Consider the following 12,526-nt stretch of genomic DNA (forward strand, 5'->3'; position numbering starts at 1 on the left):
CACCCCAACATCCCAAGCCTCCCATAACTCCACCAATTTCCATTCTCACCCCCAAAACTCAGGTTCACCTGGGCGAGAAGGTATCACCCCCACTCCACTTTTTACCCCCACGTCCCTCTCCCTCCCCTCACCAACCCCCTCCACATTCACTCCGATCCTACCCACTCCCCCATTCCTCCTTCCCCCCACATACTCAGATTTCCCCAGGCATGGAACGGGTATTTCAGCTAGTACTATATATATATATTTTGAGAGGCGTCAGAAGCATCCGTTAACACAGCCCACTCTGAGCCAGGGGTATAAGACACGCATGGATTCTGATTTGGTGTTTTAGTTCACTGTGTTCAATCATGTAACTATTATTTCTCAAGGATCACCCAAATGGCAGTCAAACCTGGCGGTGCAACACACAAGAAGCAAAAGGCAGAAAAACTTGTAATTATAATGGGTATACTGCACAAATAAATATGTGGATAAGGGTATACAAAATGCTATTAATAAAACAGACATACCCAAGCAGTCGATAGACACACGTGGTGATGAGAGGGCACCAAAACTTGTTTACAAAGAGAGAAATAACTGACGATAGCACCAAAAATAAAGACCGAGACTCGCATGACAATGGGAAACTAGTGAAGACTTGAGCAAGGCATGAGCTAGTTCTGGGTCCGGTATGGCTGGTGCAGCACAGGGCTGGTGCAGCACAGGGCTGGTGCAGCACAGGGCTGGTACAGCACAGGGCTCGTGCTGCACAAGGTTGATGTGACTGGCGATGAGGAGTGTTCTGGTGAGAAAGAGAGGGAGTCTGCCTCTCCAAAAAAACACCATCTCCGATCTGTTCACCACCATCTCAGATTGCCCCCAATCAAAAACCATTAACTTTTCTACCCTTGTTAAGCCCACCGCAATCCCTCCTCCTTCCAAATTTCCAGTTCTCCAAACAGTCCATAATGTTGCCTTCAAAATCACGTCACGCTTTTCAGTGCTTTCCTGCCCAAGTCATTTACCCGGCCTCTCTCAAAAACAGGAGGCTTAACACAACAAACTTACTCTATGTTGTGTTAAAGTTAACACTCACTGCCTCCTCAGTACTGAACACATTTTGCAATATGACTTATCGTAAGTATCTCTACACAAATAGCTACAACAAGAGGAATCTACACTGTGTGTTCACATTGTCGATACTATTCTTAACATAATCTATGGATCCCCCCCCCACCCCCTTACTCCATCCACATGACAATACTATATAAAATTTGAGAAGTGTCTGTCTTTTTTTTTGTGGGGTCTTTGTTTGTTTATGGAATTTTTTTATTTGTGGGTTTGGTTGTTTGAGTATTTGTTTGTTTGAGTGAGTGTTTGTTTGTTTGTGGGTTTGTTTGTTTCTTGGGATCCTAGGGTCCTGAGTTCAAATCCCGCTCAGCCTTTGAATTAATACCAGGACTGGTTAAGTTATCCTATCATCCTTCCGAGGTCGGAAAAATGAGTACGAGCTTGCTGGGATGATTGAGCCATTCGAGTATCCTGTGTCGGAGTGGCGACCCGTCCAGGATTGTACCTGATAGCCCAGGGGACTGCTTACGCAGCACCGACGCTCTGCACAGAGTATGGTCCCAGTGGATTTGGAATGGATGTTTGTTTGTTTATAGGTTTGTGGGTTTGTGGGTATTTTTTGTTTGTGGGTAGGTTGGTTTGTTTGTATGTTTATGGGTATGTTTGTTTGTTGGTGGGTTTATTTGTTTGTGGGTTTGTGGGTTGGTTTGTTTGTGGGTATTTTTTGTTTGTGGGTAGGTTGGTTTGTTTGTATGTTTATGGGTATGTTTGTTTGTTGGTGGGTTTATTTGTTTGTGGGTTTGTGGGTTGGTTTGTTTGTGGGTATTTTTTGTTTGTGGGTAGGTTGGTTTGTTTGTATGTTTATGGGTATGTTTGTTTGTTGGTGGGTTTATTTGTTTATAAGTTTGCTTGTTTGCGCATTTATTTGTTTGTTTGTTTGAGCATTTTTTGTTTGTTTGTTACCTCCACCCCCGAAGGTCAGTGAAGGTAATGTTTTCACTCTTGTCTGTCTGTTTGTCTGGATATCTCAAAAAGTTACGGATAGATTCGGATAAAACTTGACGGATGAGTTGGGCCGGTGACAAGAACAATCCGATTTGATTTTGGTTAAGGCCTGGATGCAGATCTGGACTTTTATTGGAATATGAAACGTAAACTCTTCGTCCTGGTCACCTCCACCACCGAAGGTGGACGGAGGTTATGTTTCACCCCAGTTTGTTTGTCTGTAAGTATGATATCTCAAAATGTTATCGACGGATACGGCCAAAATTGGATAGACAGGTTGGGTGAGTGACAAGGACGAATTGATTAGGTTTTGGTGAAGATGCATATCCAGATCCGGATCCTCAAGATTTGAAAGTGATTTTTCATCATTGAGAGATGGGGGCTAAAAACTATGTATAGCATGTTATCTCAAAAAGGTTGTGGACGACTTGTAACAAAACGAGGTGGAATAGTTGGTTAGGTGACAAGAACAAGCCGATTCGATTTTGGTTAAGGTCCGGAGTCAGATCCGACCGATCAGTGGGATACAAAACGTAAACGGTTCAGCCTGGCGGAGGTATGCGCTCTCCCGAGTGCCGTTCTGGTTTGTTTGCTTGTTTGCCATCCATGAATTACTAAACCGTTGGCCGGAATGACTCACTCAAGGGGGGAAATTATCACATTCTTCTGTTTTTACGAGTTCACATGAACATCAGTCCTTGACAGTGCTCTTTTGATATTGAGGAATTCCTTCTGGTATAATCACAACATTTTGACAAGTGCACTTTTCCTTAAAATGTTTGTCAAAATAACACGTTCACCCAGGCTCAAAAGCCAAAAAAATGCATAATCATACAAAAAACAACTACACTTGACCCTAAAGTGAAAATGCATGGTCGTACAAGAAACGCTTGCTAGTTTTAGCCTTGAGGCGACCGCAGGAAGTGTCAATGCGAAACTTGTGAAAATAAAAAACGACAAAGTCAAAGGACACATTTATGCAAGGGTGTTGAAAACGCTCCCCAGGCATTTCCCACGATCAGACCAAAGCATCATGTGCCTTTTGCTATAACAACACATATGGGTAATTGGTCTCTTGTTTTTTTGTTTCTTTTACATTTCTCGCAAGGATGCCAAATAACAAGGCCTGTTACTCTGGCATCTCTGGGTTTTTTTTTAAAATTTTCTTCTGCCTCTCCTCCGGTCAAGCTCCCTCAGTTGTATCAGCGTTCTGGTCTTCCTCAGCTCCTCCAATAATACCCACACGTTCTTCAAGTAACACACACCTGATTAAATTTTGCTGAATCCCAGGCTTCCTGCAAACCTGCACTCTTTTGGTCCTCCTTTCTCCCATTCGTCGAACTGCTTCCCAAAGATGGTGCAATCGTACTCTTCTCTCTACGTCTTTAAGCAGGCGGTACACCACCACCTCGTGTCATCCCCCATCCCTACCTGCAATGTTTTGTACCCCCATTAACCTCAACTAACCCATCGCTCTTGCTTGCAGTTTTACTGCTTTTCCTCCCCTCCCCTCCACCTCCTTTGTGACCCAGACAGATCTCTGTGATCAATCCGGTGACTTTTTACCCTCCGTAAGCTCACCTTTCGATGAGCCTTGATCTTGTACAAAGGAAGAAAAAAAAAAACCACAAATGTCTTCCCTGGTAAAGGAAGAAAGAGACAAAATTAGAGAAAAAGTGTAATTAGAAAAGAGAAGCGAGAAAACAATTCCAGTAAGTGAAGAAAGGCCAATAAAGAAAAGATTGTTTTACGAACCCTGCATATCACGAGCATAATGAGCGGATAATTAGCGCTTCCGAGGAAGAAGCATCCCAGGAGATGGGAATTTAATGCTTCCATGGCCTCGCCTGTGCATGTCCCTTTGTCCTTGGATTGAAATAATTCCTGGAAATTACTTGGATTGAAATATTGAAAGGAATGAAAGAATACTTCCTTTTCATATTCACGTCCACATCAGAATGACGTTACTATTCTTACTAACACGTGGCTGTCTGTAATCTATAGGATATGGGAGGGGATAATATTATCCATCAACAGTCACACAAGTCCTTCCATTTATTGGGTTCTGCAGGTTCCGCCGTGTTATTCACGCAATTTATTTTGCAAAGCATCCTTTGCATCGAGCAGTCTCCGGATGCCTGTATTTTTTTCACCATGACAACAATGGAAGGTTTGATTGTGACTGCATTTTCATGGATTCATCTAAAATGACAAAGTTGTTCCAACTTCAGGTTATTTTTTTGTCTTTGGTACTTCTTCCAGTCTTACGAAAGATGGTTTCACCGTTCGGCGTGAATTCGTATCGGTGTGGGTCGAGTCTGGCGAAAGAAGAAATTCCGTTTTCACCACCTTGATCCGTTTTATCGACTGAGCATCCGCCAGTTGCATAAACTTGCGGTCATTTCAATTTGCAATGAAGGCAAGATGGTTTATTAATAAATTATGCCCAGGATGTCGAGTCAGGCGAGGTTCAAGCGGCTTAGTTAAAGGCGATATGTTTACTTCTCCCTCCCCCCAAATGGGTCTTAAAATAGATGGGAGAGAGTCACGGTTATCGGAAGACAATTTGGTCAACAAGGGGATTTGGATGGAAGGAGTCAGATATATCATCTTATAATCCTGTTTGTGACATGTGAGTTGCATTCCAATTAATTAACCTTTCTAATTAGATCATTGGCTCAGTTTTGTGCAGTGTTTGAGTTTCCTGCAAGCAAACTGAACTCTCTCGGTTCATTTCTGTTTACCTCCACCACCGAAAGTGAAAGGAGGTTATGCTTTCACCCGTCTGTCTGTTTTTTGATATCGAGATCGAAATATGGGTAAAAGAATATCAACGACGTAAAAACCCATCTGGAAGTCCAAGGGAGGTGGTGTATTGGGGGCACGTCTTCTCCGTAAGGCTGGCAGTTCGAATTTGCTTTCCAGTTTTTGATAAATTTGTGTTGACCTTCCCTTCCAGCTATAACTGATAACAATATTATACATATACATATAACTAAAACTCTCATCTTTATTGTATGTATGTATGTATGTTCCCGAAATACAGCCAAAACGGTACACGATAGCGCAAATATTTTCGGCTCACCTGACTCACCATTCTCCTGCGGTGTGCAGTATCACGTTTCATTAAAATCGGGCAACGAAAAAAATTATTTAAAAATCAATTCCCGATTCAGTTAAGTACTCTTCGGGAGAATTTGATCAATGCAAACAACCTCAGCAGTACAGTTTGCTGGAGCTATCTTTTATATTTGTTGAAATGATTTTGTTCATCAACCGCTGTCACAACGGGAACCCAACGGGTTCACGGGACGTATAGTATATATATATATATATATATATATATATATATATATATATATATATATATATATATATATATATATATGTATATGTATATGTATATGTATATGTATATGTATATATATATATATGTATATGTATATGTGTATGTATATGTATGTATATATATATATATATATATATATATATATATATATATATATATATATATATATATATATATATATATATATATATATATTTGGGCTCAGTTCCTTTTTATTTATCCGTGTTGGGTTCTGACTTCTGATTTACAGTATATACTAAGTCAAAGCACAAAATATATTTGGCCGAACTCCCCCACCATACCCTCACCCCCCCCCACCCCCCACCAGCACCATCCACCCCATCCCACTTCCATAACCTGTATAATGCAGGCGTGGTCATAGATGCCTATGCCTCTGCAGCAACGTGCGGTGAGGTGTGCGAAGCGCTAGTATATGTAATATTCCTCAACATTGTTAAATAACGAGCCATTGTATGCATTCATCTCATTTCCTGCTCATGGATGTAATACTTGCTCCTGTGTACAATCTCAACACCAACACACAGAAGAAGCCAAAACGCTCCCAACTCTCATTGAAAGAGATGCTTCAGATGGCAGCTGAAATTGCTGATGGCATGGCATACCTCAACGCCAAGAAGTTCGTCCACAGGGACCTGGCTGCCCGCAACTGCATGGTTGCCGAAGATTTCACAGTTAAGATAGGAGGTAAGGAGTCCTTGCACAAACTTTTGTTTTTTTAGTTTTGCATCTCACCGTTGTCCTGTTAGTCGTACATCTTAGAAATGTCTGGAAATTACTTGACAATTGAGAATTGAATGATTGTTCTACTCTGGCATTCAAAAAGCATATTGATTTGTTTGTCGCTGTTGCAAGAGAAGAACAACCACAAGCTTCGTGACCTGGACATACCTTTATGTTTAACGGCACTGTGCACAGTTTCCATATTTTAACTTGATCATCACTATGTTGTTGCAGAGCTGGTGAGATAGCTTACCTGTCCAGCCTGGGCTCGAATTTTGAACCAACTATAAACTGTCAATCTGGTGCAGTTTCGCATGCAGGGCGATGCATCAATTTGTGCGCCGTCCATCGGAAGGACGTTTAGCCAGAAGAGCCATCTATCAGGCTGTCGGTGGACATTAAAATTATTGGGTGTCTATCTCCATGAGTAGTTGAGCTCTTGCCGACATATTGGCCAATATGCTGCTCTGATTGACTGCGAGAAACGTAGCATAACCCTTGCCAAGAGACTGCGTTTGCAGTGCCAACACCGTGTGAAGAGTATGATACATTGATGATGATGATGTTCTCATCTATGAGCGAAGCTCGCCATTGCACTTCAAGCAAAGGGGTGAACGACAAATTCCTGGAAATACGATCACATGGATTTTGTGGAACATTCATTGAATACGGTAGTTTCAAACATTAAAGTGACACACAAACATTAAAGCACTTGGATACTTCCTTGTTGTTTTTTTCTTCAACAAATGCAAACAATGAGGTAGCTATTAGTGAAACAAGAGTGAAGCAAAGAACAGTAATAAACTATAACGGCACTCTGTAGTGCGCATACCTCTGCCATGCTGAACAGTTTATGTTTGGTATCACACCGATAGGCCTTGACTGCATCCGGACCTTCACCAAGATCTAATCGGCTTGTTCTTGTCACACATCCAACTCATCCACCAAGTTTCGTCGTAATCCGTCCGCAACTTTTTGATATATCATGCCATATATCGTTTTTGGCCTTATCTCTCAAAGGTGAAGAATCACTTTAAAAATAATTGGATCCGTATCTGGATAATTACCAAAATCAAATCAAATTGTGCTTGTCACACGCCCAACCTGTCCACCAAGTGTCGTCCAAATATGTCCGTAACTTTGAGATGTCCTGCTCACAGACAGACAATCGGGGATGAATATATAACCGCCGTCCACCATCGGTGGTAATTATTTGCAGTAAAAGTTTATTATTGACATTTGCTGTCACGTGGGAGATATTTCTGTTAAATTGTTAATTGAAGACGATAGCATCAAACACTTGGTAGACTGAAGTGTGTAAAAGTAAATGGTTCTGTCATGCTTTCAAGAAAACCTACCCTTGTTTCTTGCCGATTCAAATGTGTATCACTTGATGGCAGCTGTAAAAACATTTTTTTTAACACCTGTTCTTTATCCTTATACATTTGTTTGATAAAAGTTAAACTTTATACTGACAATAAGCTCAAATTTCATGAATTAATAGGTGTCTTTGCACCGTCTTCGTTTTCTTGTCTTATTCAAAAAACTGTTAGTATCGCTACCCAAACGGCATTCAATATGGCAGATACCTTCAATACCCATAAAGCCAACATTATTGTACACCGCCCCTCCCTATTTCTTCTCTGAAGCACCGAAGGCTCCCCGGCGATGACGCGCGCCGGAAGGGCGTACTCAGTTTTCACTACATTTGTTTGTTTTCTTGTTTGTTTTTCCGGGCGATATCTCAACCATACTTTGAGCTAGGAAGCTGAAATTTGGGGACAAAAGTGAAGATGTGCTTTGGCAAAAACGATATTTTTTCTTTTTTGATTAATCACCAAATTTATTAATTACTTTAATTATTACCGATTTATTAATTACTTATTTATTTTCTTTCTCATCTGGGCAATAATCTCAGGCACCTTTTGAGCTAAGAAACTGATATTTGGACATGATAGTGACCAAGTGATTTAGCTCTAAAAGGTATTTTTGATTAATTAATGGATTAATTATTCATTTTTCAATGAATTACTTAATTGTCAAGAAGTTACAGATTCGGATGAAACCTGTGGCGGTTTCGGTTTGCTCTTATCTAATTGATGAATAAATTAATAATTTTACGACTGTTATTTATTTATTTTAATTATGCAATTAATCAATGAATTATGGTACACCACTCCCTCCCAATTCCATCTCCATGTTCTGTATTGCCGCATCGCCAGGCGCCGAGGGCGCCGCGGCAATGTCATGCTCTGGAGGATGTTATTTATTTATTTGGCATGGGGACGGTGTACTTTGAATGCATCTCTACTTGTTATTATTATTTCCTTCACATTGCAGTGTAAAACCATCTTTATTGTTGTGTTCTCAAATCCCTTGGCAGACTTTGGCATGACAAGAGATATTTACGAAACAGACTACTATCGAAAGGGTGGTAAAGGTCTGTTGCCTGTGCGTTGGATGTCACCAGAGTCTCTCCGGGATGGTGTCTTCACCACCTATTCGGACGTATGGTAAGGAAAAATCTGAAAAAGAAAAGTTTTTTTCATGCTTAAGTTTGTTTACTTTATCACTAATACATCATCCAATCAAAATATGTTTCCTCACTGATGTAAAACTTAAGCAGATTGAATGAAATTTACTGCTTCTGCATTGGGGACTTAGAAGAGTCCAGTTCATATGTTAATTTAATTTTTTTTTAATTATAATTTTTTTTTTAAATGTTTGTTGACTTTATCAATAAAACACCATGTTTAGTCATTGATGTGAAACTTTGGCAGATTTACAGAAATTGAATGGTTTTGAGTTGGGGTCTGAAAAGACCCGGGTTGATAAGATTAGGTTGTAAAATATGTTGGTAGGGTTAGGGTTAAGCAAGCAATGCTGTCATCCCTCCTTCGCCATATTTACACAATTGCCAAAGCATTACATTTTACTTTTTCTGCTGTTCAGATAATTATATTGAGTGAAGAAAAGATTAAGGAATGTGCTGAAAGTGTAACTTCATTGAGTGCAACGAAAATAATTGACCAGCGGTATCGCTGAGAAGGCTCCCGTGGCCGTGGCTGGGTTCTCCGTGGGGAAATCTCCAGTTGGGAAGGCAAAATTAATTAAATTAAACATCAAATTAAAAGAATGATTAACATAACGGGAGGAATAGAACGAGTAATGAAACGGGACAAGTGAAGTTCGAGTTCAAGAGAAAAATTAAAAAAAAAAATTGTAATAATATTTTAATTAATTTACTCTGAAAAATTTCCATTCAATTTTTGAGGCGTCATTCTCCTCCCCCTTCCTCGGCTTCCCCTCCCCCCTCCCCGCTTCCTCACTCTCCTCCTCCTCCTCCTCCTCCTCTCTCTCCCACCCCCTCCTCACACCCTCCCTTCTGGAGTTTATAGTGATGTGTGATGAGGCATCACTCGCACCCCCTTACTCGCTTTCCCAACCCACCCTTCCTCTCTCCTTCCTCTCCCCTTCTCCCTCCTCACTCCTCCACCACTCCTCCTCCCTCCCCCCAAATCTTTTTAGAACAATTTTAGAGATTTTCACTTTCTCAGGTACAACTCCAGAGGCAAGTGATAAATTGAATAAAATGTGTAAAAGGAATTATAATTTCAGGAAGTATATTTTAACCAATATATTATTCATTCCACCATGACCTGCACTCTTTATTATGCCAACGTTGACGAAGTCGCCGGAGGCATTAGGGTCATTCCGTGCCAACTCACCTAAGGGTCGCCAGGTCACCTCCTCAGATTTTGCCGGGAAAAATTCTTAAATGTAGATCTATATGGCTCTACCCACCATGCAAAAGATTAGCTTTCAATTCCTCATAATTAAAAAAATATCTATCTCGAGAGACCTTTGAAATTTGGCCCTAAAAATGCCAAATGTGAAAAATGCATTTTTTTCCAACTTCAGTGGCTTATAATTTTTTAATGGACTCCTCTAGAAAGCTAACATTGCAAATATTTACTAATTGGCATCCAAATTTTTGAATTATGGCATCTGATAGCTTCTAGGATGCATATTTCTCACTCTATAGGAAGCTAAAAATGGCTTTTTGGCCAAAACGAGCTAAAATAAGGTGAAACTATAGGAGCCCTCCTGAGAATATGGAACAACTTAGAATTTTATCCTCATAACACACTGATTATAGGGTCATTATCTATCCATAGATACATTTTTGCTGGGATAATACAGTTAGGTGATGAATTATAAAAGTTTTAACATAAGCCCTTGCCTCCGAGGCCTCTAAAATGGACCAATTTTGTCCCCTGGTTTGACCATGTGGCTAGGGGTTTAGGATCTTCTTTTTTTTTTCTAAAGATTGCCTCATATAAGATGTGTCTACTGACCAAATAATTTTATCTAGCGCCCATGCTTCAAAGTAAAATAAATTTTTATTTACAGGCACGTTTTTTTTTTAATAATTATTCACTTTTTTCATATTCATAAGTTTATAAATCTTAAATGGAACTATCCAGGAAAGAGTTCCTGCAGAATTTTATAAACTGGTATACAAAATTTCAGATTGTGGCATCAGAATGTCTCTAGAAAGCACATACTCCTAGTTTTAGGAAGCCAAATATGGCAATTTGGCCCACTTGGTACAAAACAAGGTGAACTTTCAGGGGTGTGCATGAGGCTAAATTATGCTTCTTATTAGACATTAGTGATAAGGATGTTATTTATTCATAAATACATGCCAATGATTACTTTCGTAAGTGATTGCAAATTATAAATTAGAACAAATTTGATTAGTTGAGTAGCAGCTTTTTTATTTACAGATGTACAGAGACAATGAATATTAGTAATTTTTAAGTAATTCCTGATCTCCATGAAATCAATTCTTGTGACTTCTTCTCCAAAGCAGCAACTTGTTTTAGCCCAAGCTTCCTTGTATAATAGGTCTTGTGACACTCCTGGTCTAATTTGGTTCCAACAGTGCATCTACTTGTCAAACTTGTGCCACTGGGCCCAGGTTTTTCTGCATCCATTTCCTTTGTTTCCTCCTCTCCTTTGTTCTCCAAACAAACAGACAGACAGGTTGACTGTGCTGCCCTTAGTGTTGTGACAGACCATTACTCCATCTAGTGGTGTATGTCAAACTAATGACTTCAAATAGAGAACTGTAGGACATGTTTTTTAAATTAAAACCCAAGCATATGTTTGGATTATCATTACAAGAATTTATTTTTGAATAAAAAATGTACTTATAATTTTTAATTTATGAGAAGAATAATCGAAGTTGTTACATAACCTCAGTTAATGCCCCCTGCATATTCACCATTTTTGGTCAAAGTGGCATTTTCAACTTCCTACAGATAGAAACATATGCATTTATCAGGCATTCTGATAACAGATCCTTAAATTTCATATGCCAGTTTATAAATATCTGCAGTATCACTTTGCTAGAGTGTTCAGTTTCAGATTTATAAGCTCATGAATATGAAAAAAGTGAATAATTATAAAAAACGTGCCTGTAAATAAAAATTTATTTTAATATGAAGTCATGGGCGAGAGATATAATTATTCAGTCAGTAGACATATCTTATATGAGGCAATCTTTAGGTAAAAAAAAACGAAGATCCTAAACCCCGAGCCACATGGTCAAACCAGGGGACAAAATTGGTCCATTTTAGAGCCCTCGGAGGCAAGGACTTATGGTAAAACTTTTATAATTCATCACCTAACTGTATTATCCCAATAAAATGTATCTATGGATAGATAATGACCCTATAATCACTGTGTTATGAGGAAAAAATTCGAAGTTGTTCCGTATTTTCAGGAGGGTTACTATAGTTTCACCTTATTTTAGCTCGTTTTGGCCCAAAAGCAATTTTTAGCTTCCTATAGAGTGAGAAATATGCATCCCAGAAGCTATGTGATGCCATAATTGAAAAATTTGGATGCCAATTAGTAAATATTTGCAATATTAGCTTTCTAGAGGAGTCCATTATAAAATTATAAGCCCCTGAAGTTGAAAAAAAATGCGTTTTTCACATTTGCCATTTTTAGGGCCAAATTTCAAAGGTCTCTGCAGATAGATTTTTTTAAACTATGAGGAATTGAAAGCTAATCTTTTGCATGGTGGGGATAGCCATATAGATCTACATTTAAGAAGTTTTCCAGCAAAATCTGAGGAGGTGACCTGGGGAGGTTTTTGAAATTTAGGTGAGTTGGCACGGAATGACCCATTACGTTTTCGGGTTGTCCGTCCATCTATACATATGTATGTCCGTCCGTGCTAATTATTTTCTCTGTTTTCTCTGCATCCGCTTATCCGATTGACACCAAATTTTCACTATATCGTGGGTGTGACTACTCATGTCGAATGTTATAATGATAAATATGATGTCATAGATCACGTGGTGT

General features: G+C 39.4%; 1 protein-coding gene across 5 annotated transcripts in view; it reads left to right on the forward strand.

Annotated features, from left to right (window-relative positions):
• Window positions 1-12,526, forward strand: part of LOC147020746 (insulin-like growth factor 1 receptor) — a 252,796-nt gene that overhangs the window by 223,741 nt on the left and 16,529 nt on the right. For 4 of the 5 annotated variants that reach the window (XM_085896356.1, XM_085896357.1, XM_085896359.1 and 1 more), the window contains 2 exons: window positions 5,953-6,112; window positions 8,532-8,661. In XM_085896356.1, the coding sequence (XP_085752482.1) occupies window positions 5,953-6,112; window positions 8,532-8,661 (290 nt within the window). The remainder of the gene's footprint in view (window positions 1-5,952; window positions 6,113-8,531; window positions 8,662-12,526) is intronic. The other variant, XM_085896358.1, reaches the window with a different exon arrangement.

This window comes from Eptatretus burgeri, chromosome 9 (genome assembly GCF_056783735.1).
Source record: "Eptatretus burgeri isolate ZD-2024b chromosome 9, Ebu_testis_v1, whole genome shotgun sequence".
NCBI classification, from domain to species: domain Eukaryota; kingdom Metazoa; phylum Chordata; class Myxini; order Myxiniformes; family Myxinidae; genus Eptatretus; species Eptatretus burgeri.